The sequence below is a fragment of the Tachyglossus aculeatus genome, chromosome 18 (assembly GCF_015852505.1).
Source record: "Tachyglossus aculeatus isolate mTacAcu1 chromosome 18, mTacAcu1.pri, whole genome shotgun sequence".
In the NCBI taxonomy this organism is placed as follows: domain Eukaryota; kingdom Metazoa; phylum Chordata; class Mammalia; order Monotremata; family Tachyglossidae; genus Tachyglossus; species Tachyglossus aculeatus.
The window spans coordinates 37,959,598-37,984,930 of NC_052083.1; the positions used below are offsets into that span (position 1 = coordinate 37,959,598).

At 50.3% G+C, this 25,333-nt stretch overlaps 1 protein-coding gene across 1 annotated transcript; it reads left to right on the forward strand.

Moving 5' to 3' along the window:
* Positions 1-1,004: 1,004 nt before the first annotated feature.
* AKR1A1 (aldo-keto reductase family 1 member A1) lies at positions 1,005-21,348 on the forward strand. Its single transcript, XM_038760231.1, has 10 exons — positions 1,005-1,077; positions 2,911-3,029; positions 9,422-9,580; positions 14,302-14,421; positions 14,673-14,824; positions 16,584-16,779; positions 16,919-17,118; positions 20,550-20,622; positions 20,953-21,039; positions 21,182-21,348. Exons 3-10 carry the CDS (start codon positions 9,491-9,493, stop codon positions 21,245-21,247), a joined length of 984 nt encoding a protein of 327 aa, XP_038616159.1. The 5' UTR covers positions 1,005-1,077; positions 2,911-3,029; positions 9,422-9,490; the 3' UTR covers positions 21,248-21,348.
* The last annotated feature ends 3,985 nt before the right edge of the window (positions 21,349-25,333 follow it).

The following is a 25,333-nucleotide window of genomic DNA, read 5'->3' on the forward strand; positions in this document are numbered from 1 at the left end:
GCGCTTAGTAGAGTGTCCGGCACGTAGTAAGTGCTTAGACCATATTTTAGGGTCCTGCCCTCAGCCTTTAGGAAGGGCCCGCATGTTTGTACATATTTATTACTCTATTTATTTTACTTGAACATATTTATTCTATTTATTTGATTTTGTTACTATGTTTTGTTTTGTTCCCTGTCTCCCCCTTCTAGACTGTGAGCCTGCTGCCGAGTAGGGACCGTCTCTAGATGTTGCCAACTTGGACTTCCCAAGCGCTTAGTACAGTGCTCTGCACACAGTAGGTGCTCAATAAATACGATTGAATGAATGAATAACTACGATTGATTGAATGAATGAATGAATAAATATGAATGAATGAATACGTAAGCGCTAGTACAGTGCTCTGCACACAGTAAGCGCTCAATAAATACGATTGATGATTATTGAATGAATTAATGAATGAATAAATACGAATGAATGAATACGATTGATTGAATGAAGTAATGAATGAATAAATACGAATGAATGAATGAATGAATACGATTGATTGAATGAATTAGTGAATGAATAAATACGAATGAATGAATGAATACGATTGATTGAATGAATGAATGAATACGATTGATTGAATGAATTAATGAATGAATAAATACGATTGATTGAATGAATGAATACGAATGAATTAATGAATGAATAAATACGAATGAATTAATGAATGAATACGATTGATTGAATGAATTAATGAATGAATAAATACGAATGAATTAATGAATGAATACGATTGATTGAATGAATTAATGAATGAATAAATAAATACGAATGAATGAATGAATACGATTGATTGAGTGAATGAGTGAATGAACGAATGAATGAATGAACGAACCAAAGACGGAGGCCTAGAGAGGCCCGCTGGGGCCGCGGTGCAGTATGGGATAGCTGGAGGCCGCCCTCTCCCCCGCTGGCCGCGGGCGCGGGGAGCATAGAGGTTGGTGGGGCTAGAGCGGCCCCAGAGGCGGCGGAGCGGGGTAGTGTGGGACGACGGAGGCCCACCTCCAGCCAGCTGAGGTCAATGGGCTTGAAGGAAGACTGAGGCAGAAGGGGGTCAGTGAGTGGGGCAAGGAGACCCTCCCCCGGGGAAGCAGCCGGGCTCAGTGGAAAGAGCCCGGGCTTGGGAGTCAGAGGTCATGGGTTCTAATCCCGCCTCCACCAATTGTCAGCTGGGTGACTTTGGGCAAGTCTCTGGGCCTCAGTTCCCTCATCTGTAAAACGGGAAGGAAGACTGTGAGCCCCACGTGGGACAATCTGATCACCTTGTATCCCCCCCAGCGCTTAGAACAGTGCTTTGCACAGAGTAAGCGCTTAAGAAATGCTATCATTATTATTATTATAATTATTGGAGGGCCTCAGGGGTAAAGGCCCAAAGCCACTTCCTTCCGGCCCCTACTTTCCTTACAGCCCGGCCTTGGGAGCCAGAGGTCGTGGGTTCTAATCCCGACCCCGCCACTTGTCTGCTGGGTGACCTTGGGCAAGTCACTTCACTTCTCTATGCCTCAGTGACCTCATCTGGAAAATGGGGATGAAGACTGTGAGCCCCACGGGGGACAACCTGATTACCTGGTATCCCCCCCAGCGCTTAGGACAGTGCTTGGCACATCGTAAGCGCTTAAATACCAAAATTTTATTATTATCTGTAAAATGGGGATTAAGACTGTGAGCCCCACGGGGGACAACCTGATTACCTGGTATCCCCCCAGCGCTTAGGACAGTGCTTGGTACATAGTAAGCGCTTAACACATACCAAAATTATTATTATTATCTGTAAAATGGGGATTAAGACTGTGAGCCCCACGGGGGCAACCTGATTACTTGGTATCTCCACCAGCGCTTAGAACAGTGCTTGGCACATAGCGCTTAACAAATACCAAAATTATTATTATTATCTGTAAAATGGGGATAAAGACTGTGAGCCCCACGGGGGACAACCTGATTACCTGGTATCCCCCTCCCCAGCGCTTAGGGCAGTGCTTGGCACATAGTAAGTGCTTAACAAATACCAAAATTATCATTATTATCTGTAAAATGGGGATTAAGACTGTGAGCCCCACGGGGGACAACCTGATTACCTGGTAACCCCCCTAGCGTTTAGGACAGTGCTTGGCACATCGTAAGCGCTTAAATACCAAAATTATTATTATTATTATTATTATTATTATTATTATTATTATTATCTGTAAAATGGGGATTAAGACTGTGAGCCCCACGGGGGACAACCTGATTACCTGATATCCCCCCAGCGTTTAGGACAGTGCTTGGTACATAGTAAGTGCTTAACACATACCAAAATTATTATTATTATCTGTAAAATGGGGATTAAGACTGTGAGCCCCACGGGGGGCAACCTGATTACCTGGTATCCCCCAGCGTTTAGGACAGTGCTTGGCACATAGTAAGCGCTTAACAAATACCAAAATTATCATTATTATCTGCAAAATGGGGATTAAGACTGTGAGCCCCACGGGGGACAACCTGATTACCTGGCATCCCCCCCAGCGCGTAGGACAGTGCTTGGCACATCGCGCTTAACAAATACCAAAATTATCATTATTATCTGCAAAATGGGGATTAAGACTGTGAGCCCCGCGGGGGGCAACCTGATTACCTGGCACATAGTAAGCGCTTAACAAATACCATCGTTAATATTATTATCATTACAGACTGAGGGGGCGGGGATCCAGGGAGGAGGGGAAGTAACAGGAGAACAACGAATCCGTGCTTTTTCACTGCTTCTTCTTCCTCCTCCTCCCCTTCCCCTCTTCTTCCTCCCTCCCCCAGCACGTGAGGAACCAGTTCCCACCCAGTTCCTCTGACTGGGTAGGCCCTCTTCTTCGGCCGCCTCCTCCCCGCAGTCCACTAGAAAAACTCTTCCTCTTGCAGGGTGGGCAACCGTCGGAGCTCAGAGGAGGAGGAGGAGGAAGATCAGGAGGTGGGCAGAGAAGAAACCAAGTACACTACAGTGCAGAGAGCGTCTGATCCGGTCACTTGCTCAAGCATAGGTGAGTGGTGGAAGGGAGTCCTGATCGATTTGTGTCTGCCCCTTTAACAATAATAATAATAATAATAGCATTTATTAAGCGCTTACTATGTGCAAAGCACTGTTCTAAGTGCCGGGGAGATTACAAGGCGATCAGATTGTCCCACGGGGGGCTCACAATCTTCACCCCCATTTTTACAGATGAGGGAACTGAAGCCCAGAGAAGTGACTTGCCCAAAGTCACCCAGCTGACAATTGGCAGAACTGGGATTGGAACCCATGACCTATTTGTGTCTGCCCCTTTAATAATAATAATAATAATAAAAGCATTTATTAAGCGCTTACTATGTGCAAAGCACTGTTCTAAGCACCGGGGAGATTACAAGGCGATCAGATTGTCCCACGGGGGGCTCACAATCTTCATCCCCGTTTTTACAAATGATGGAACTGAGGCCCAGAGAAGTGACTTGCCCAAAGTCACCCAGCTGACAATTGGCAGAGCTGGGATTTGAACCCATGACCCCTGACTCCAAAGTCCGGGCTCTTTTCCACTGAGCCACGCTGCTTCTCTGCGTCTTCCCCATCCTGCCTTCCTAAATACAGTCTGGGCTCCAGAGGAACCGGGGACCCTTCAGTCATGTCAATCAGTCGCATTGATTGAGCGCCTACTGTGTGCAGAGCACTGTACTGAGCATTTGGGAGAGTAATGATAATAATTCTGGTATTTGGTAAATGCTTACTATGCGGCAACTATGTGTTGCCAACTTGTACTTCCCAAGCGCGTAGTATAGTGCTGTGCACACAGTAAGCGCTCAATAAATATGATTGAATGAATGGTAAGTATTAGCTGTGTGACTTTGGGCAAGTCAGTCTGACTTCTCTGTGCCTGTTACCTCATCGGTAAAATGGGGATTAAATCTGTGAGCCCCCCGTGGGGCAACCTGATCACTTTACCCCGGCGCTTAGAGCAGTGCTTGGCAAATAGTAAGCCCTTAACAAATACCGTCGTTATTATTGTTATGTGCCAAGCACTGTTCTAAGCGCGGGGTAGGTATAAGGTTGTTAGGTTGTCCCACGTGGGGCTTAGTCGTAATCCCCATTTTACAGGTGAGGTAGCCGAGGCACAGAGGAGTTAAACGGCTTGCCCAAGTCCATACAGCTGACTTCAAGGGGCAGAGCTGGGCTTAGAACCTATGTCCTCTGACCCATGCCCTCCCTCCCCACATCCGCCAAGCTAGCTCTCTTCCTCCCTTCAAGGCCCTACTGAGAGCTCACCTCCTCCAGGAGGCCTTCCCACACTGAACCCCCTCTTTCCTTTCCCCCTCCTCCCCCTCTCCATCCCCCCACCTTACCTCCTTCCCTTCCCCACATTTATTTATGTATTTATTTTACTTGTACATATCTATTCTATTTATTTTATATTGTTAATATGTTTTGTTCTGTTTCCCCCTTCTAGACTGTGAGCCCGCTGTTGAGTAGGGACCGTTTCTATATGTTGCCGACTTGTACTTCCCAAGCACTTAGTACAGTGCTCTGCACACAGTAAGCGCTCAATAAATATGATTGATTGACTTCCAAGCCCAGGCTCTCACCACTAAGCCACGCTGCTTCTCAGAGTACAATTCACAGGTACAGAACACGGTGTAGAGAAGCAGCGTGGCTCAGGGGAAAGAGCCCAGGCTTGGGAGTCAGAGGTCATGGGTTCTAATCCCAGCTCTGCCACTTATCAGCTGTGCGACTCTGGGCAAGTCACTTCACTTCTCTGTGCCTCAGTTCCCTCTTCTGTAAAATGGGGATGAAGACTACGAGCCCCTTGGGAAGCAGCGTGGCTCAGTGGAAAGAGCCCGGGCTTTGGAGCCGGAGGTCAGGGGTTCAATTCCCGGCTCCACCACTTGTCATCTGTGTGACTTTGGGCAAGTCACTTAACTTCTCTATGTCTCAGTTCCCTCATCTGGAAAATGGGGATGAAGACTGTGAGCCCCCGTGGGACAACCTGATGACCTTGTAACCTCCCCAGTGCTTAGAACAGTGCTTTGCACATAGTAAGTGCTTAATAAATGCCATCGTTATTACTGTTATGTGGGACAACCTGATTACCTTGTATCTCCCCCAGTGCTTAGAACAGTGCTTGGCACATAGTAAGCGCTTAACAAATACCAAAATTATTATTATTATTATAATTATTATTATGGGGGAGAGAACACCCCAGAGGGTGTTTGAGGGACAAATAATTGAACCCTGTTTTGGAGAAGGTGCAGGCATGCAAGCTGGAATTCCTCTTTTTTCCCCATGTATAACTCCCGAGACCGTGAGCTCCTTGTGTGTACCAAGTCTGTATACTCTCCCAAGCGCTTTGTACAGTGCTCTGTTCAATCAATCAATCAATCGTATTTATTGAGCCCTTACTGTGCGCAGAGCACTGTACTAAGCACTTGGGAAGTACAAGCTGGCAACATCTAGAGACAGTCCCTACCCAACAGTGGGCTCACAGTCTAGAAGGGGGAGACAGAGAACAAAACCAAAAATGCTAACAAAATAAAATAAATAGAATAGATATGTTCACAGTAAGTCCTCAGTAAATACCACTGTTTTTTTTCTCCCACCTTTGCACAGTCTGTGTTGATACGTCACCAGAGGTTAGAGCCTCATCGGTAGGGAGCACCTGGAAACCTGAAAGCCGTTGAAATTTGGGTTTCCCATGCCCAGGTGGGTTTGTGCCAGCCTGGCAAGTGGGTTCCAGGAGTCCACCAGCAAGTATCCTCCTCATCATCATCAATCGTATTTATTGAGCGCTTACTATGTGCAGAGCACTGTACTAAGCACTTGTCCTGATGCCCATTGGGCCCCTCGGCCTCTGACAGTCATGAGCCTCTCTACTCAGTCGTATTTATTGAGCGCTTACTGTGTGCAGAGCACTGTACTAAGTGCTGGGGAGAGGACAGTTCAACAGTAAGCAGGCACATTCCCTGCCTTCAAGGAGCTTATGGTCTAGGGGGGGAGACAGACTCCCAGCGGAATGGGCTAGAAGGAGGCATTAGGTGCATTTTAGAAGTCTTTCATTTGTAAAGTACTAACTCCTTGCCTTCAGGTCCAGGGGGGGGTCTGTAATCAGGATGAGGAATAATAATTATGATACTCAAGTGTTTACTATGTGCCAAGAGCCGGGATAAGTACAAGATAGGTTGAGCACAGTTCTTATCCCACAGGGAGCTCACAGTTTAGAGGGAGTAGGATTTAATCCCCATTTTCCAAATGAGGAAACTGAGGTCCAGAGAAGTGAAGTGACTTGCTCAGCAAAGTGGTGGAGCTGGGATTAGAACCCAGATTCTCTGTCTCCCAGGAGAGGGAGAAAGGATTGCCTCTTATCTCCTGCTTTGAGTGGCTGCACTTTGGCCTTTGCCCCCGAGAAAAGAAAACCAAAAAAGTTAGTGGGATTTAGAAGGGAGGAGAGGAACACTGGGCTATCGTGCCCTCTACCCCCGAGGTCAAATCCTCTGTATTGAGCAACCCTTTGCCTTGGATGCTCTCGCTCTCGCCGGTCCCGCCATCGATCCCCGGCCCACGTCATCCCCCGGGCCTGGAATGCCCTCCCGCTGCCCATCCGCCAAGCTAGCTCTCTTCCTCCCTAAAAGGCCCTGCTGAGAGCTCACCTCCTCCAGGAGGCCTTCCCACACTGAGCCCCTTCCTTCCTCTCCCCGTCGTCCCCCTCTCCATCCCCCCCATCTTACCTCCTTCCCTTCCCCACACCACCTGTATATATGTATATATGTTTGTACATATTTATTACTCTATTTTATTTGTACATATCTATTCTATTTATTTTATTTTGTTAGTATGTTTGGTTTTGTTCTCTGTCTCCCCCTTTTAGACTGTGAGCCCACTGTTGGGTAGGGACTGTCTCTATATGTTGCCAATTTGTACTTCCCAAGCACTTAGTACAGTGCTCTGCACACAGTAAGCGCTCAATAAATACGATTGATGATGATGATGATGATGCTGGCTAGTCTCGTACTGATGAGTACCCTCTCTGTTAAACAGTCAGTGGTATTTATTGAATGCAGAGCACTGTACAAAGCACTCGGGGAAAGTACAGTGCAACAGAGGTCAGTAGGCGTGATCCCTGCCCATAAGGAGGTTACAATCTACAGGGAGAGAAAGATGTTAAAATCAATTACAGATTAGGGAAATGGAGTGTAAAGATATTTACGTAATAAGATCCGTGGGTCTGGAGTGAGTATCAGAGTATGGAAGGGGTACATAGTCCTCACAGTGGGAGGGCAGATAGGAGAAGTGAGGGCTTGCCAGGGAAGGCCTCTTCACTTCACCACAGCTCCGCCCATCTGAAATCACACCTCCTCCAGGAGGCTTTCTGTGATTTAATTTCTAACATTCCCTGCTTATGTTCCCCCAGCTGCCCATTCGGCACTTTTGTGCCATCTGGGCGCTTAATGATTCACTGCTTCTTGAAGCATGTCGGTACAGTTGTTAGCTGCCTCCCCTTTGGACAGCTAGGACCCAAGGTGACCAAGCAGGTGAGGGAGCATGGGGCGGTTTAAGTGTCGACATTTCACCTTTAAATCATTCATTGTCAGTCGCATTTATTGAGCGCTTACTGTGTGCAAAGCAGTGTACTAAGCGCTTGGGGGAGTACAATATAACAATAAAGAAATCCGTACAGCGTGGGGATACAGCAAGGACCTGGGGCTCTGAAGCGTGTCCTGGGACGTGATTTCCTTCCAAAGAGCCAATCCCGGCACGCCCACTTTTTTTTTCTTATAACGGCATTTATTAAGCGCTTACTATGTGCAGAGCACCATTCTAAGCGCTGGGGAGGTTACAGAGTGATCAGGTTGTCCCACGGGGGGCTCACAGTCTTAATCCCCATTTTACAGATGAGGTAACTGAGGCCCAGAGAAGTGAAGTGACTTGCCCACGGTCACAGAGCTGACAATTGGCAGAGCCGGGATTTGAACCCATGACCTCTGACTCCAAAGTCCGTGCTCTTTCCACTGAGCCACGCTGCTTCCAACCTGTCCCTTCTGGGAATCCCAGCCCCGGGTCCGGGTTTCCCTCCCAAACTGTCGGAACCCGAGAACGGTCTTAGGGTTTCAGTGGGAAAGGGAGAAGCATTCTTCTCCTCTCCCTGCGGTCACCATTCCTTTCTCCTTTTTTTTCCTCAGCTGGCTCCCTTCCACCAGCTTCTGTTCGCCCTCCTGCACCCTCAGGGAGTGTAATTTCAGACCGATCCATTGTGGCAAACAGCTTCAGAGAAGTTGCGGGAGATGGGATTAACTAACCAGTAGTTGATCTCCCCTTCCTCTGCAAATTTGGGGAGCCCTGTGGGATACCCCAAGCCACCTCCCTGCCTTCCAGCAGGGAAGCATTCTCCCATTCTCCCCCACCCTCCATAACTCACCCTGGGCAGGCAAAAATCCATCGTTATCAAGTTGGGTAAGGTGTTTATGAAGTGCCTACTGTGTCCTTTTAGACTGTGAGCCCACTGTTGGGTAGGGACTGTCTCTGTATGTTGCCAATTTGTACTTCCCAAGCGCTTAGTACAGTGCTCTGCACATAGTAAGCGCTCAATAAATACGATGATGATGATGCTAAGCACTCAGGTAATAATAATAATGACAGTATTGGTTACTAAGTGCCAGGCACTGTTCTAAGTGCCGGGGTGTCAATCAATCAATCGTATTTATTGAGTGCTTACTATGTGCAGAGCACTGTACTAAGCGCTTGGGAAGTCCAAGTTGGCAACATATAGAGACAGTCCCTACCTAACAGTGGGCTCACAGTCTAAAAGGGGGAGACAGAGAACAAAACCAAACATACTAACCGAATAAAATAAATAGAATAGATATGTACAAGTAAATAAATAGAGTAATAAATATGTACAAACACATATACAGGTTTTGTGGGGAAGGGAAGGAGGTAAGATGAGGGGGATGAGGGGGAGAGGAAGGATAGGATAGGGGAGAGGTAGATACAGGGTCATCGGGTTGGACGCAGTCCCTGTCCCACATTCACAGTCTTAATCCCCATATTACAGACGAGGCAACTGGGGCCCAGAGAAGCTAAGCGACTTGTCCACGGTCACTCAAGACAAGTGGCAGAGCCAGGATTAGAACTCATGCCCTTCCGACTCCAGGCCTGAACTCTATCCCTTAGACCACATACATTGTGCACAAAATAATCAGACCAGACACAGTCTGAGACCACCTGAGAAGGCATTTCCGCAGCCTCTGCAGCTCTTGGGGCCAAGAAGCTCCACCTGCTCTCCAACCTAAGTCCCCCCCCCAACATCTACTCTCTCCACCCCGACTCCACGGAAACAAGACGGATTGGTTCTGGCCCCGCGCTTATCCCCCGTCTTTCCCGGCTCCGTCGATGACGATTCCCTTCTCGCCTTAGGCTCCCTGCTTCCCCGCCGAGCCCTCCCTTCCTCGGTGACGTCTCCCCAGTGCCGTGTTGCAGACCGCGATGGCATCAGCAAGCGAAGTTACCACCCTCCATACGGGCCAGAAGATGCCGCTCCTCGGGCTGGGCACCTGGAAGAGTGAATCTGGGCAGGTGAGGGGCAGCGGGAGGGGCCCCTCAAATTGTACTTCCCAAGTGCTTAGTACAGTGCTCTGCACACAGTAAGCGCTCAATAAATACCATTGATGATGGGAGAGGAGCGCTCCGACCTGTAGGAATTCTGGCCCAGATCCCATGGTTCATTCACTGATGGTCATTTATTGAGTGCTTACTGTGTACAAAGCACTGTGATAAACACTTTCAGCACAGTTCCCGGCTAAAATCCCATTAGTAGGCTTGGAGGTGGGGTGGGTCTCCTTCAGTTTGCTTCACTCTGGGCTGTCTTCAGGCCCGTGGGAAGGCACAGCACCCAGGCTTTTTGCTAATAATAATAATAGTTAAGGTTGTATTATGTGTTAAACACTGTTCTAACTGCTGGAATAGATGCAGGCTCATCAGGTCGGACGCAATTCCTGTTCCTCAGGGTGCTCACAGTCGAAGTAGGAGGGAGAGCAGGGTTGGGACCCCCATTTTGCAAATGAGGAAACTGAGGCACAGAGAATAATGATAATAATAATGACGGTATTAAGTGCTTACTATGTGCAGAGCACTGTTCTAAGTGACTTGGCCAAGGTCACACAGTAGACAAGATGCAGAGCCGGGATAAGAACCCAGGCCCCCTGGCACCCAGGCACGTCATGGGGTCTGTAGGCTGTGCACATAAATGCCCCCCAAAACAAGCAGAGGCCCCCGCGGAAGCCCAGCCGGCCGCCCGCCGGTCCGGGCTCTGCCTCGTGCTTCCAGGGCCTGCTGGGAACACAAGTCCGAGGATCCTGCTAGCTCTCTTCCTCCCTTCAAGGCCCTACTGAGAGCTCACCTCCTCCAGGAGGCCTTCCCAGACTGAGCCCCTTCCTTCCTCTCCCCCTCATCCCCCTCTCCATCCCCCCATCTTACCTCCTTCCCTTCCCCACAGCACCTGTATATATGTATATATGGTTGTACAGATTTATTACTCTATTTTACTTGTACATATCTATCCTATTTATTTTATTTTGTTGGTACGTTTGGTTTTGTTCTCTGTCTCCCCCTTTTAGACTGTGAGCCCACTGTTGGGTAGGGACTGTCTCTATGTGTTGCCAGTTTGTACTTCCCAAGCGCTTAGTACAGTGCTCTGCACATAGTAAGCGCTCAATAAATACGATTGATTGATGATGATGATGATGATCCTGCAGCGACTCCGTGCAGGCCCGGTTCCCCCGGTAGGCACCCAAAGAGAGGTCGGGCCGAGTCTGAGGCTCGGTTCCGTTCTGCCCCTCCTCAGTGGGGTGAGCCCCCGGGCTGAGTGGGCTCCCGATTTCTAGCCCCTCAAGGGAGCTGTTGCGCTCCTCTTTGCTGGTCCCTGGGCCTCTCACTCGGGGCTTTGAACTGGGAGCTAAAGAAGTCCCTGAGCAGCTGAGGCCAGGTTCTCCCCAACCACAGCAGTGTCTTCTGATCCCCTTCCAGGTGCCGAGCATGTTTGGGGAAAATACACGGAGTGTTAGCCGTCATGAGCCCTGCCATCACTCTGCTTACCCTCCGCGGCGGGGGGGGGGGGAGGCGGACCCTAACACAAGAGGAACACTTGTGTTATAAATATATATATATAAATATGTGCGAGAAGCAGCGTGGCTCGGTGGAAAGAGCCCAGGCTTTGGCGTCCGAAGTCGTGGGTTCAAATCCCGGCTCCTCCAATTGTCAGCTGTGTGACTTTGGGCAAGTCTCTGGGCCTCAGTTACCTTATCTGTAAAATGGGGATGAAGACTGTGAGCCCCCCGTGGGACAGCCTGATCACCTTGTAACCTCCCTAGCGCTTAGAACAGTGCTGTGCACATAGTAAGCGCTTAATAAATGCCATTATTATTATTATTATAAATATATATATATATAATAAATGCTATTAAAAAAAGAGGAAAAAGGAAAAGGAGATATGGACATGAATTAGCAATCAATCAGTGGTATTTATTGAGCACTTACTATGTACAGAGCACTGTAATAATAATAACGATGACATTTATTAAGTGCTTATTATGTGCAAAACACTCTTCTAAGCACTGGGGAGGATGCAGGGTGATCAGGTTGGCCCACGTGGGGCTCACAGTCTTAATCCCCATTTTCCAGCTGAGGCACAGAGAAGTTAAGTGACTTGCCCAAATCCACACAGCTGACAATCAGCGGAGCCGCTACTCAGCTCTTGGCAGAGTAAATTACAACAGAAACAGACACCGGCCCTGCCCATAATGGGCTGACAGTCTAGAGGTGCAGTGCCTGAATTTAGTCCTTAAATAATCGAGTATGTAAGGCATATGTACCCCTAGACTGTCAGCTCATTGTGGGCAGGGACCGTGCCAACCAACTCTGTTAGGCTGTCGTCTCCCAACTGCTTAGTACAGTGCTCTGCACACAGTGAGTGCTCGATAAAAACGATTGATACCCAAGTGCCGTGGGTGGTTGTGAGTCACCGTTCCTGTCCTCTTTTTTTGATAGCATTTATTAAGCGCTTACTATGTGCAAAGCACTGTTCTAAGCGCTGAAGGGAAGTCCTCTTCCCTCCTTTTCTCCCCTTTCTCCCTCCTGCTCCGGCCCGGCTGACTAGGTGAATGCTCCAGAGGGGCAAGCCGGATTAAGTCAGAAACTGAGGCAGGCGGTGGGGTTTTGGCCGAGACCCAGCCCTCGAGGAGAGGGAACGGCTGGACCGGCCGGTCGTATTTATTAAGTATTTACTGTGTGTGGAAGACTGTACTAAGCGCTGGGAGCATCGGGCAGAGGCAAGGCCTTGTCACCTCTCTGGTCTGTGGGATGGAGCCTCAGAGCTTGGCCTTTCAAAGGCCCCGGGCGGTAAAAGAGATGTCTTTGGCGTCTCTGAAGCCGTTCACCCTGGGGTTTAGCGTTTCTAAACCTGAGTGGGCCGTCCAAGCCCCCTGCCGCGATTAACTCAGGTCCTCCCTTCTCTCCCCACCTCCCAAAGCTATCTTGGGGGAAACTGAGGCAGCGTGGCCTAGTGGAAAGACCACAGGCCAGCCAATCAGAAGGAACGGGGTTCTAATTCCGGCCCTGCCACTTGTCTGCTGGGTGACTTTGTGCAGGTCACTTCCCTTGGTGCCTCAGTTGCTTCATCTGTGAAAGTAGGATCGAGACTGCGAGCCCTATGTAGGACAGGGGCTGTGTCCAACCTGATTAGCTTGTGTCTTTCCCGATGCTTCGTATGGTGCCTGGCACATAGTAAGTGCTTAAGAAATACCATGAAAATCAAAAAGGCGGTGTGAGATCACTGCCAGCCCGCAGGGAGTCCTGGAAACAAATTTGGCTGTGAAAAGTCCCCTCAGCTTACAGTTTTGTGGGTACTGTTCACAGGGTTGCTCTATTTTATGAATGATGCGTATATAGCTGTATCTATTTATTCTGATGGTATTGACACCTGTCTACTTGTTTTGTTTCACTGTCCGTCTCCCACTTCTAGACTGTGAGCCCAGTGTTGGGTAGGGACTGTGTCCAACCTGATTAGCTTGTGTCTATCCCGACGCTTCGTATGGTGCCTGGCACATAGTAAGTGCTTAAGAAATACCATGAAAATCAAAAAGGCGGTGTGAGATCACTGCCAGCCCTCAGGGAGTCCTGGAAACAAATTTGGCTATGAAAAGTCCCCTCAGCTTACAGTTTTGTGGGTATTGTTCACAAGGTTACTCTATTTATTTTATTAATGATGTGTATATAGCTGTATCTATTTATTCTGATGATATTGACACCTGTCTACTTGTTTTGTTTCATTGTCCGTCTCCCACTTCTAGACTGTGAGCCCTATGTAGGACAGGGGCTGTGTCCAACCTGATTAGCTTGTGTCTATCCCGACGCTTCGTATGGTGCCTGGCACATAGTAAGTGCTTAAGAAATACCATGAAAATCAAAAAGGCGGTGTGAGATCACTGCCAGCCCGCAGGGAGTCCTGGAAACAAATTTGGCTATGAAAAGTCCCTTCAGCTTACAGTTTTGTGGGTACTGTTCACAAGGTTACTCTATTTATTTTATTAATGATGCGTATATAGCTGTATCTATTCTGATGGTATTGACACCTGTCTACTTGTTTTGTTTCGTTGTCTGTCTCCCACTTGTAGACTGTGAGCCCGATGTTGGGTAGGGACTGTCTTCATATGTTGCCGATTTGTACTTCCCAACTGCTTAGTCCAGTGCTCTGCACACAGTAAGCGCTCAGTGAATACGACTGAATGAATGAACGAAAGGTCTCTTTCCTTCCTTGGCCTTCTTCCTCTTCTTCCTCCTGCCCCCCCATCTCTCATGTCCATGAGTCAGAGGATACTGTCCGGGATCTGTGTCAGAGGCAAGGGAGCTGGGGAGTGGGGATGGTGCTCTGTAATCCTTCTCCCCAGGTCAGGATGGGGCGGTTGGGGGGCCCACTTGGGGTGGTCAGCCATGGTCAGGTCTCACAGGGTCCGGGGGAAATTTGGGCCCCCGATTGCCGAAACCCCCCCACACTTTCCTGCTGCAGGGAGGGCGTCTTATAGGGGTGTCCCGGGGCTTACCGATCAATCAGTGGTTATTTATCGAGCGCTTACTGCGTGTGGAGCTCTGTATTAAGCACTTGGGAAGGAACAGTATGAAAGTCGGTAGACACGTTCCCTGCCCGTAGAGCGTACGGGCTGTTTTTGACGGGGGGAAGTTAGCGGGTCCGGGGCCCCAGCCCTTTTAACTCCATTTTGCCTTCCCCCGTCCTTTGATGGCAGGTGAAGGCGGCCATTCAGTACGCCCTCAGCGTCGGCTACCGCCATATCGACTGCGCGGCCGCCTACGGCAACGAGGTGGAGATCGGAGAGGCCTTGAAGGAGAGCGTCGGGCCCGACAAGGTGAGGGCTCGGCCAGGGGGCTCCCCGAGGTGGGGGGCTGGCCGGGGTGGGGGCCCGGGGCGCCGGGATCCGATCCCTGCCCTGCCGGCCCCCCGGGGGCCACGGCCGGAGAAGGGAAGAGAAATGCAATCCGGCCGCTCCCTGTTTCCGCTGCGCCCCGATGCGGCTCTGCTTTCGCCCCGGGAGCGGGGGAGCCCTCGCCTCGGGCTCCGGGGGTCCTTCCCGGCCTGCATTTCCCCTCCCCGCCCCAGCCCGTACGGAGGGAGGAGCTGTTCGTGACGTCCAAGCTGTGGAACACCAAGCACCATCCCGAGGACGTAGAGCCGGCCCTCAGGAAGACCCTTGACGACCTGCAGCTGGACTACTTGGATCTGTACCTGATTCACTGGCCCCATGCCTTCGAGTAAGGGCTTCGGGCGACGGGGGTCTGGGAGGGGAGAGCCCTGCCCCCTCCCCTCCACACCCGCCCACGGTCTGCCTCCGGGCCGGGGGCTTCGAGCAGTAAGTCCAAAAGGAGGGGAGTCAGAGGTCATGGGTTCAAATCCCGGCTCTGCCGATTGTCAGCTGTGTGACTTTGGGCAAGTCACTTCACTTCTCTGGGCCTCAGTTCCCTCATCTGGGAAATGGGGATGAAGACTGGGAGCCCCACGTGGGACAACCTGATGACCCTGTATCCTCCCCAGCGCTTAGAACAGTCATAGTAAGCGCTTAATAAATGCCATCATCATCATCATCATCAATCGTATTTATTGAGCGCTTACTATGTGCAGAGCACTGTACTAAGTGCTTGGGAAGCACAAATTCGCAACATATAGAGACAGTCCCTACCCAACAGTGGGCTCACAGTCTAAAAGGGGGAAAATTTTGTCTCAGCACTCTTAGGTGATCTATTCTAGACCCTCCTAGGTATTTACAATCTACTTTTAAACTCTCATACCAGAGAAGGGATTAGAACCCAGGCCTCCAGCCTTTCAAGGCTGTTACTTTCCCTCTGAGCCACCACAGGCCTCACATCATGGTGATGACGGTATTTGTTGAGCACTTACTATGTGTCGAGCACTGATCTAAGCACTGGGGAAGGTACAAGCCATTAGGTCGGACACGGGCCCACTTGGGACTCCCAGTCTTCACCCCCATTTTACAGGTGAGGGAACTGAGGCACAGGGAAGTGACTTATCTGAGGTCACACGGCCGACAAGTGGTGGAGCCGGGATTAGAATCCGGGTCTTAACCCAGGGAGGGGCTGGGAGATTTTTTGTACTCTCCACAGAGAACCCCATCCGCAGGGTTTGGGCCGGTTCCAGTTTGCCAGGAACAGGGCCCTTCAATCAATCAATCAATCAATCAATCGTATTTATTGAGCAGGGGACTGCCCAGCCCGGGCTGACTCGCTCAATCGGCAATATGTACTGAGTACCTACTGTGTGCAGAGCACCGTACTAAGTGCTCGTATCCTGCTTTGAGTATTACCCAGGCCTCGGAGGGCTGAGGCCCACGGGCCACCACCCCTGGCCAACCCCGTCCCGCCAACCCCCTCCCGATTCTGGCAGCTTTGGGCACGTGGATGTTGAGGGCCGGAAAATCACGCGTTTGCCTCCCACTTCCGGAGTGAAAGCTGGAAGTGAAACTGTTGCGGGATGTGAGAGAGTGTGAGAGACAGAGAGAGAGAAAGTGTGGGTGTGTGCAGAGACTCGGGGCAGTCTCTCCATCCAGCTCTGGAGCGACTTTTTTTTTCTTTTTTAATGGCATTTATTAAGCACTTACTACGTGCAAAGCACTGTTCTAAGCTACTTGGGGACGGGGGAGTCTTGGGCCTCTCTGCCCATCCCCAACTCTCTCCAAGTGCGTTCCCCACCCCTGCTTCCTCCGCCACACGCAATTCCACCCAGGCTGGGAGTCTCGTCGGCACTGGGAAATTCCCAGGGCCTGACCCCATCAGGATGGGAGAGCTGAGGAGGCCGGGAAGGCGATCTCGAGGACCGGCTGACCCGCCCTTGGGACGACAGGGTGTGGCAACCTCAGATTCATCCCCGGGACACCCCGGGGGTGACCCTAGCTCTCCTGGTTCCCTGTCTCCCGTGGAGATGTGGACCCTGGGGCCACCGGCGTCTGGAGGTGCCCCACCCCTGGTAAGCGTGTCCGGCGGGTTGTCGCCCCGACAGGCGGGGGGACAGCCCCTTCCCCAAGAACGCGGACGGGACGATACGCTACGACTACACGGACTACAAGGAGACGTGGAAAGCCCTGGAGGCGCTGGTGGGGAAGGGGCTGGTCCGGGCCCTCGGGCTCTCCAACTTCAACAGCCGCCAGATTGACGACATTCTCAGCGTGGCCGCCGTCCGGCCCGCCGTGCTGCAGGTGAGGGGGGCGGAGCGGGCTCGGGCTGCCCGGGGGGGAGCCTCACCCTCTGCTCCCCGCCCGGCTGGGGGTCCGGACACCGCCGGGACGGGCCCGGGGTGCCCACCCATCCCCCTGACCCCCCGAGTCGTCGGCCCAGGTGGAGTGTCACCCTTACCTGGCTCAGAACGAGCTGATCGCACACTGCCGAGAGCGAGGGCTGGCGGTGACGGCCTACAGCCCCCTGGGCTCTTCGGACCGCACCTGGCGCCTGCCGGAGGAACCCACCCTCCTGGAAGATCCCACCGTCCTGGCGCTGGCCGGCAAATACGGCAGGTCTCCGGCGCAGATCCTGCTCAGGTACTGGGGCCGGGAGCTGCCGAGGCATCCCCTCTTGGCGGACTGGAAGTTCCCTGGGGGCAGGGAGCACGTCTTGTGTTTTCCCCTTAATAATAATAATTATGGTATATGTTCAAGTGCTTACTAAGTTCTAAGCACTGAGGTGGAATCAATCAATCGTATTTATTGAGCGCTTACTGTGTGCAGAGCACTGTACGAAGCGCTTGGGAAGTACAAGTCGGCAACACATAGAGACAGTCGTCATCATCATCAATCGTATTTATTGAGCGCTTACTGTGTGCACTGTACTAAGCGCTTGGGAAGTACAAATTGGCAACACATAGAGGCAGTCCCTACCCAACAGCGGGCTCACAGTCTAGAGGCAAGGTGGAAGCAAGCAGATCGGGTTGGACGCAGTCCCTGGCCCACGTAGGGCTCACTTTTACAGATGAGGTAACTGAGGCCCAGAGAAGTAAAGTGACTTGCCCAAGGTCACAGAGCACACAAGTGGCGGAGCCGGGATTAGAACCCGTGACCTTCTGACGCCCAGGCTCTATCCACTACGCCGTGCTGCTTTTCATAATGCTTAGGACGGTGCCTTTTCCCCAGTGAGCGCTCGATAGAGACCATCGCTGTTAGAAATAATTATGGCATTTATTGAGCACTCGGGCCTGGGAGTAAGAAGGACCTGGGTTTTAATCCCGGTTCTGCCCACCCCGTTCCTCCCTTCAAGGCCCTGCTGAGAGCTCACCTCCTCCAGGAGGCCTTCCCAGACTGAGCCCCTTCCTTCCTCTCCCCCTCGTCCCCCTCTCCATCCCCCCATCTTACCTCCTTCCCTTCCCCACAGCACCTGTATATATGTATATATGTTTGTACATATTTATTACTCTATTTATTTATTTTACTTGTACATATCTATTCTATTTATTTTATTTTGTTAGTATGTTTGGTTTTTTTTCTCTGTCTCCCACTTTTAGACTGTGAGCCCACTGCTGGGTAGAGACTGTCTCTATACGTTGCCAATTTGTACTTCCCAAGCGCTTAGTACAGTGCTCTGCACATAGTAAGCGCTCAATAAATATGACTGATTGATTGATTGCCACATGTCTGCTGCGTGACCTTGGGAAGTCACTTCACTTCTCTGGGCCTCAGTTACCTCATCTGTAAAATGGGGATGAAGACCGTGAGCCCCATGTGGGACGGGGACTGTGTCCAACCTGACTAACCTGTAGCTACACCAGTACTTAGAACAGTGCTTGGCACATAGTAAGTGCTTAACACATAATAATAATTATCATTAGTGGTAGTAGTACTATGGGGCAGGTTTAGAGTCCCTGTCCCACAGGGGACAGAGAAGCAGCGTGGCTCAGTGGGAAAGAGCCCGGGCTTTGGAGTCCGAGGTCATGGGTTCAAATCCCGGCCCCGCCACTTGTCAGCTGTGTGACTTTGGGCAAGTCACTTCACCTCTCTGGGCCTCAGCTCCCTCGTCTGTAAAATGGGGATGAAGACCGTGAGCCCCACATGGGACAACCTCATCACTTTGTATCCCCCCAGCGCTCAGAACAGTGCTTTGCACATAGTAAGCGCTTAATAAATGCCATCATCATCATCATCAAGGGGTTCACAGTTTGAGGCAGACCAGGTATTTCGCTCCCTTTTTAGAGACGAGGAAAGAAGCCCAGAAAGGTTAAGTGACTTGTCCTAGGTCACACCTAGGACAGCGTGAGAAGCAGCGTGGCTCTGTGGAAAGAGCCCGGGTTTTGGAGTCAAGAGGTCATGGGTTCGTATCCCGGCTCCACCACGTGTCTGCTGTGTGACCTTGGGCAAGTCACTTCACTTCTCTGAGCCTCAGTTCCCTCATCTGGAAAAAATGGGGATTAAAACTGTGAGCCCCACGTGGGCCAACCTGATCATCTTGTATCCCCCCCCAGCGCTTAGAACAGTGCTTGGCACATAGTAAGCGCTTAACAAATAATAATAATAATAATAATGATAGCATTTATTAAGCAAAGCACTGTTCTAAGCGCTGGGGCTGTTACAAGGTGATCAGGTTGTCCCACGGCGGGGCTCACAGTCTTCAAATGCCATCATCATCCTCATCACACAGTATGTTGGGAGTCAAACTGAGATTAGAAGTGAATCCCAGTGCCCTGCTCTTTCCATTAGGTCACGTCTGGACCCCCCCCCCCAGCCTTTCAGAAGCTGCCCCGGGGAAGGAAGGGCAGGCTGGGGAGGGACAGGCGCCCAGGGCCACCAAGTCTCTGGACGGGACGGAAACGCGAGGCCTTGTGAAAGCCACCCTCTTCCAACCTGTGAGGCCCCCATTCATTCAGTCGTATTTATTGAGCGCTTACTGCATGCAGAGCACTGTACTAAGCGCTTGGGAAGTCCAAGTTGGCAACATATAGAGACGGTCCCTACCCAACAACGGGCTAACAGCCTAGAAGGGGGAGACAACAACAACGGCATTTATTAAGCGCTTACAATGTGCAGTGCACTTGAGACAGGTTTCAATACCATCAGAATAAATAGAATTATAGCTATACACAAAAAGCACTGTTCTAAGCGATGGGGTAGATACAAGGTTATCAGATTGTTCCATGTGGGGCTCACAGTCTTAATCCCCATTTTACAGATGAGGTAACTGAGGCACAGGGAATAATAATAATAATAAATAATAATAATGGCATTTATTCAGCGCTTACTATGTGCAAAGCACTGTTCTAAGCGCTGGGGAGGTTACAAGGTGATGAGGTGGTCCCACGGGAGGCTCACAGTCTTCATCCCCATTTTACAGATGAGGTAACTGAGGCCCGGAGAAGTGAAGTGACTTGCCCAAAGTCACACAGCTGACAATTGGCGGAGCCGGGATTTGAACCCATGACCTCTGACTCCAAAGCCCGGGCTCTTTTCCACCGAGCCACGCTGCTTCTCCAGTTAAGTGACTTGCCCAAAGTCACACAGCTGACAAGTGGTGGAGCTGGAATTAGAACCTGTGACCTCTGAATCCCAAGCCCATGCTGTTTCCACTGTCACACTGCTTACAGCAGCAACTAGCCTGGAATAAAGATTCCATAAATAAATACGGCATTTGTTAAGCGCATACTATGGGCCAGGCGTTGTGCTAAGAGCTGGGGTAGATACAAACTAATCAGGTTGGATTTAGTCCATGTCTCAAATGGGCTCGCAGACTTAATCCCGGTTTTACAAATGAGGTGACTGAGGCCCAGAGAAGGGAAGTGATTTGCCCAAGGTCACACAGCAGAAAGTGGGGAGCGACGGCCCCCGCAGTGGAGTGCTTGGCTTTAGGGGAGGGAGGGACCGTCTCTATACGTTGCCAACTTGTACTTCCCAAGGGCTTAGTACAGTGCTCTGCACACAGTAAGCGCTCAATAAATACGATTGATTGATTGATTGACCTCTGCTCCCTGCCGGTCCCCGGCCCCTCCCAGATGGCAGGTGCAGCGGAAAGTCATCTGCATCCCCAAGAGCGTCACGCCTTCTCGCATCCTGGAGAACATTCAGGTGACCTCCTCCTTCCTCCCAACTCCCCGGGGACCCCAGCCCCGTCCCGTGTACCGTGCGCGGGGTTACAAGGTGTCAGGGGTGGGATGGGGGGCTGCTTTGAGCCTCGAGGGCCTGGGTTGAATCGAGGGGCAGGAGGAAGAGGAGGGACAGGGTACTTGCTGTCTCCGAGTGGGTGAATCGAGTCCTGTCTTTCATCATCAATCGGATTTATTGAGCGCTTCCTGTGTGCAGAGCACTGTACTAAGTGCTTGGGAAGTCCAAGTTGGCAACACATAGAGACAGTCCCTACCCCACAGTGGGCTCACAGTCTAAAGTCTTTCTCCCCAGCTGTTTGATTTCAGCCTGACCCCGGAGGAGATGAAGCAGATGGCGGCTCTGAACAAGAACTGGCGCTACATCGTACCTATGATCACGGTGAGATTCCTGGCCCAAAGATTGGCCGGGGGCTGGGCCGGGAGCGGGAGCACCTCCCAATCCTCCTTATCCCCTTCTCCTGACTGAGCCCCAGTTTCCCCCTGACCGTCCGTCTCCCTGCCTGTGCGTCTGTCTTTCCCAGGTGGACGGGAAGCGCATCCCGAGGGACGCGGGCCACCCCTTCTACCCCTTCAATGACCCTTACTGACACCTCCGCGGGTCTCCCTCTGCCCACCCTGCCGCCCGGGGACTGTCCCCCTCGGGCTCTGCCAGGGCAGACACAGCCAATAAAACCGTTGGATTTCGAGACCCAGTTGTAGTAATAGTGTTTTTGGGACGTTTGTTGGGTGCAACACACTGTTCTAAGCCCTTGGCCCTTCCCTGTCTGGAAGGCAGGCTCCTGGCTGGGAAGGTGGGAGGAGGAGGGGGTCGAACCTCTGTCTCACAGCAGAAATTGGGCTCCGAATCTACTCTCTTCCTCACTTCCGTCTCTATATGTTGCCAACTTGTCCTTCCCGAGCGCTTAGTACAGTGCTCTGCACACGGTAAGCGCTCAGTAAATACGATTGATTGGACTAAGAAGCAGCGTGGCTCAGGGGAAAAGAGCCCGGGCTTTGGAGTCAGAGCTCAGGGGTTCAGATTCATTCATTCATTCAATCGTATTTGTCGAGCGCTTACCGTGTGCAGAGCACTGGACTAAGAAGCAGCGTGGCTCAGTGGAAGGAGCCCGGGCTTCGGAGTCAGAGGTCAGGGGTTCAAATCCCGGCTCCGCCACTTGTCGACTGTGTGACTTTGGGCAAGTCACTTCACTGGGCCTCAGTTCTCTCATCTGCAAAATGGGGATTAAGACTGTGAGCCCCCCGTAGGACAACCTGATCACCTTGTATCCGCCTCAGTGCTTAGAGCAGTGCTTTGCACATAGTAAGCGCTTAATAAATGCCATCATTATTAAATTGATCCATTTCTCTCGCGCACACCTACATTTGCTAATGAATTTACAAGTCATTCATTCATTCAGTCGTATTTATTGAGCGCTTACTGTGTGCAGAGCACTGGACTAAGAAGCAGCGTGGCTCAGTGGAAAGAGCCCGGGCTTTGGAGTCAGAGGTCAGGGGTTCAAATTCATTCATTCATTCAATCGTATTTATTGAGTGCTTACTGTGTGCAGAGCACTGGACTAAGAAGCAGCGTGGCTCAGTGGAAAAGAGCCTGGGCTTTGGAGTCAGAGGTCAGGGGTTCAAATCCCGGCTCCACCACTTGTCGGCTGTGTGACTTTGGGCGAGTCACTTCACTTCTCTGTGCCTCAGTCCCCTCATCTGTAAAATGGGCATGAAGACTGTGAGCCCCGCCGTGGGACAACCTGATCACCTTGTCACCTCCCCAGCGCTTAGAACAGTGCTTTGTACCTAGTAAGCGCTTAATAAATGCCATTATTATTACTAAGCGCTTGGTCACTCCTCTGGGCCACAGTTCCTTCATCTAGAAAATGGGGATTAAGACTGTGAGCCCCCCGTGGGACAACCTGATCACCTTGTCACCTCCCCAGCGCTTAGAACAGTGCTTTGCACATAGTAAGCGCTTAATAAATGCCATTATTATTATTACTAAGCGCTTGGTCACTCCTCTGGGCCACAGTTCCTTCATCTAGAAAATGGGGATTAAGACTGTGAGCGCCCCGTGGGACAACCTGATCACCTTGTTACCTCCCCAGCGCTTAGAACAGTGCTTTGCACATAGTAAGCGCTTAATAAATGCCATTATTATTATTATTATTCCTGCTACCGTTTTCCCCACTGTGCGGCGGGGGAGATGGGAAACCTCCGGGGAAAGGCTTTTGCCCTTATTACTCCGCAAAGGGAAGAGGGGTCGTCGCTGCACTTTTCCAGACGGGTTCACTCCGGCCCACGGAGAAGCCGGGGCCTAACGCTGGTGGGAAACCGGGATGGGAACTTGGAGCCTTTGGGATTGTGGAGTTTGTGAGGAGACCCACTGAGGCAGGAAGGAGAGGACTCTGTGGCTGGGCCTGAGCTGGGCCCCGAGGAGGGATCGGGTCCGGATCTGACCCGACTGGCTTGGGGTTCGATTGCGCTCGACGGTTGATGATGGATATATATATACGTATATATGTTTGTACATATTTATTACTCTATTTTGCTTGTACATATCTATTCTATTTATTTTATTTTGTTAGTATGTTTGGTTTTGTTCTCTGTCTCCCCCTTTTAGACTGTGAGCCCACTGTTGGGAAGGGACTGTCTCTGTATGTTGCCAATTTGTACTTCCCAAGCGCTTAGTACAGTGCTCTGCACATAGTAAGCGCTCAATAAATACGATTGATGATGATGATGATGATGATGACGGGCCCTGCCTGGATGGTTGTCCCCGGGAAACTGGTCGGGGTTTTGCGGATTTCCACGCGAACGTGACGCATTTCCACACGGTGAGCCCCAACTGCCGTGTGTGCAGGCTCAGGCCTGCCAGCGGTAGACACAGGGCCCAAACTCCCAACCCAACCCACCTTTGGAGTCAAAGGTCATGAGTTCAAATCCCTGCTCCGCCACTTCGTCACCATCAATCGTATTAATTGAGCGCTTACTATGTGCAGAGCACTGTACTAAGCGCTTGGGAAGTACAAATTGGCAACATATAGAACTGCTGGGTAGGGACTGTCTCTATATGTTGCCAATTTGTACTTCCCAAGCACTTAGTACAGTGCTCTGCACATAGTAAGCGCTCAATAAATACGATTGATGATGATGATATAGAGACAGTCCCTACCCAACTTGTCAGCTGTGTGACTTGGGGCAAGTCACTTAGCGTCTCTGGGCCTCAGTTCCCTCATCTGTAAAATGGGGATTAATAATAATAATAATGATGGCATTTGTTAAGCGCTTACTATGTGCAAAACAGTGTTCTAAGCGCTGGGGAGGATACAAGGTGATCAGGTTGTCCCACGGGGGGCTCACAGTCAGTCCCCATTTTCCAGATGAGGTAACTGAGGCTCAGAGAAGTGAAGTGACTTGCCCAAAGTCACCCAGCTGACAAGTGGCGGAGCCGGGATTAGAACCCGTGACCTCCAACTCCCCAGCCCGGGCTCTTTCCACTGAGCCACGCTGCTTCTCTGATTTAAGAAGATTAAGACTAAGAGAGAAGCAGCGTGGCTCAGTGGAAATGAGCATGGGCTTTGGAGTCGGAGGTCATGGGTTCAAACCCCGGCTCTGCCAATTGTCAGCTGTGTGACTTTGGGCAAGTCACTTTACTTCTCTGTGCCTCAGTCACCTCATCTGTAAAATGGGGATTAAAGACTGAGCCCCACGTGGGACAACCTGACCACCTTGTAACCTCCCCAGCGCTTAGAACAGTGCTTTGCACATAGCGCTTAATAAATACCACTATTATTATTATTAAGTCTTAATCTTGGATTTAAGTTTTAATCTTAAGACTAAGTCTCTGATTGAGACTTCACTGCAGTCTAAGACTGTGAGCCCCACGTGGGACAACTGGATCACCTTGTATCCTCCCCAGCGCTTAGAACAGTGCTTTGCACATAGTAAGTGCTTAACAAATGCCATTATAATAATAATAATAATAATAGTAATTATTATTATTATTATATCTTTTGTTGACCGGGTGGAAAAGCCCACTGGGGTTTCTGGGCTCCCATCACCATCATCACCATTATTATTATTATTATTATATCTTTTGTGGACCTGGTGGAAAAGCCCGCTGGGGTATCTGGGCTCCCATCACCGTCATCACTATTATTATTATTATTATTACTATTATATCTTTTGTTGACCTGGTGGAAAAGCCCGCTGGGGTTTCTGAGCTCCCATCACCATCATCACTATTATTATTATTATTATTATTATATCTTCTGTTGACCTGGTGGAAAAGCCCGCTGGGGTTTCTGGGCTTCCATCACCATCATCACTATTATTTTTATTGTTATTATTATATCTTTTGTTGACCTGGTGGAAAAGCCCACTGGGGTTTCTGGGCTCCCATCACCATAATCGCTATTATTATTATTGTTATTATTAATTATATCTTTTGTTGTCCTGGTGGAAAAGCCCGCTGGGGTTTCTGGGCTTCCATCACCATCATCACTATTTTATTATTATTATTATTATTATTATTATTATTATTATTATTATTATTATTATTATATCTTTTGTTGACCTGGTGGAAAAGCCCGCTGGGGTTTCTGGGCTCCCATCAGCATCATCACTATCACTATCACTATTATTATTAATTTTATTATTATTATTATTATTATTATTATTATTATTGT

What these genes read in the sequence shown, in the direction of transcription:
- AKR1A1 (XM_038760231.1), top strand. Translation starts at nt 9,491, where the DNA reads ATGGCATCAGCAAGCGAAGTTACCACCCTCCATACGGGCCAGAAGATG. An exon ending in AGAGCGTCGGGCCCGACAAG is followed by an intron (nt 14,422 to 14,672) that starts GTGAGGGCTCGG and finishes TCCCCGCCCCAG; the next exon opens with CCCGTACGGAGGGAGGAGCT. An exon ending in CACTGGCCCCATGCCTTCGA is followed by an intron (nt 14,825 to 16,583) that starts GTAAGGGCTTCG and finishes TCGCCCCGACAG; the next exon opens with GCGGGGGGACAGCCCCTTCC.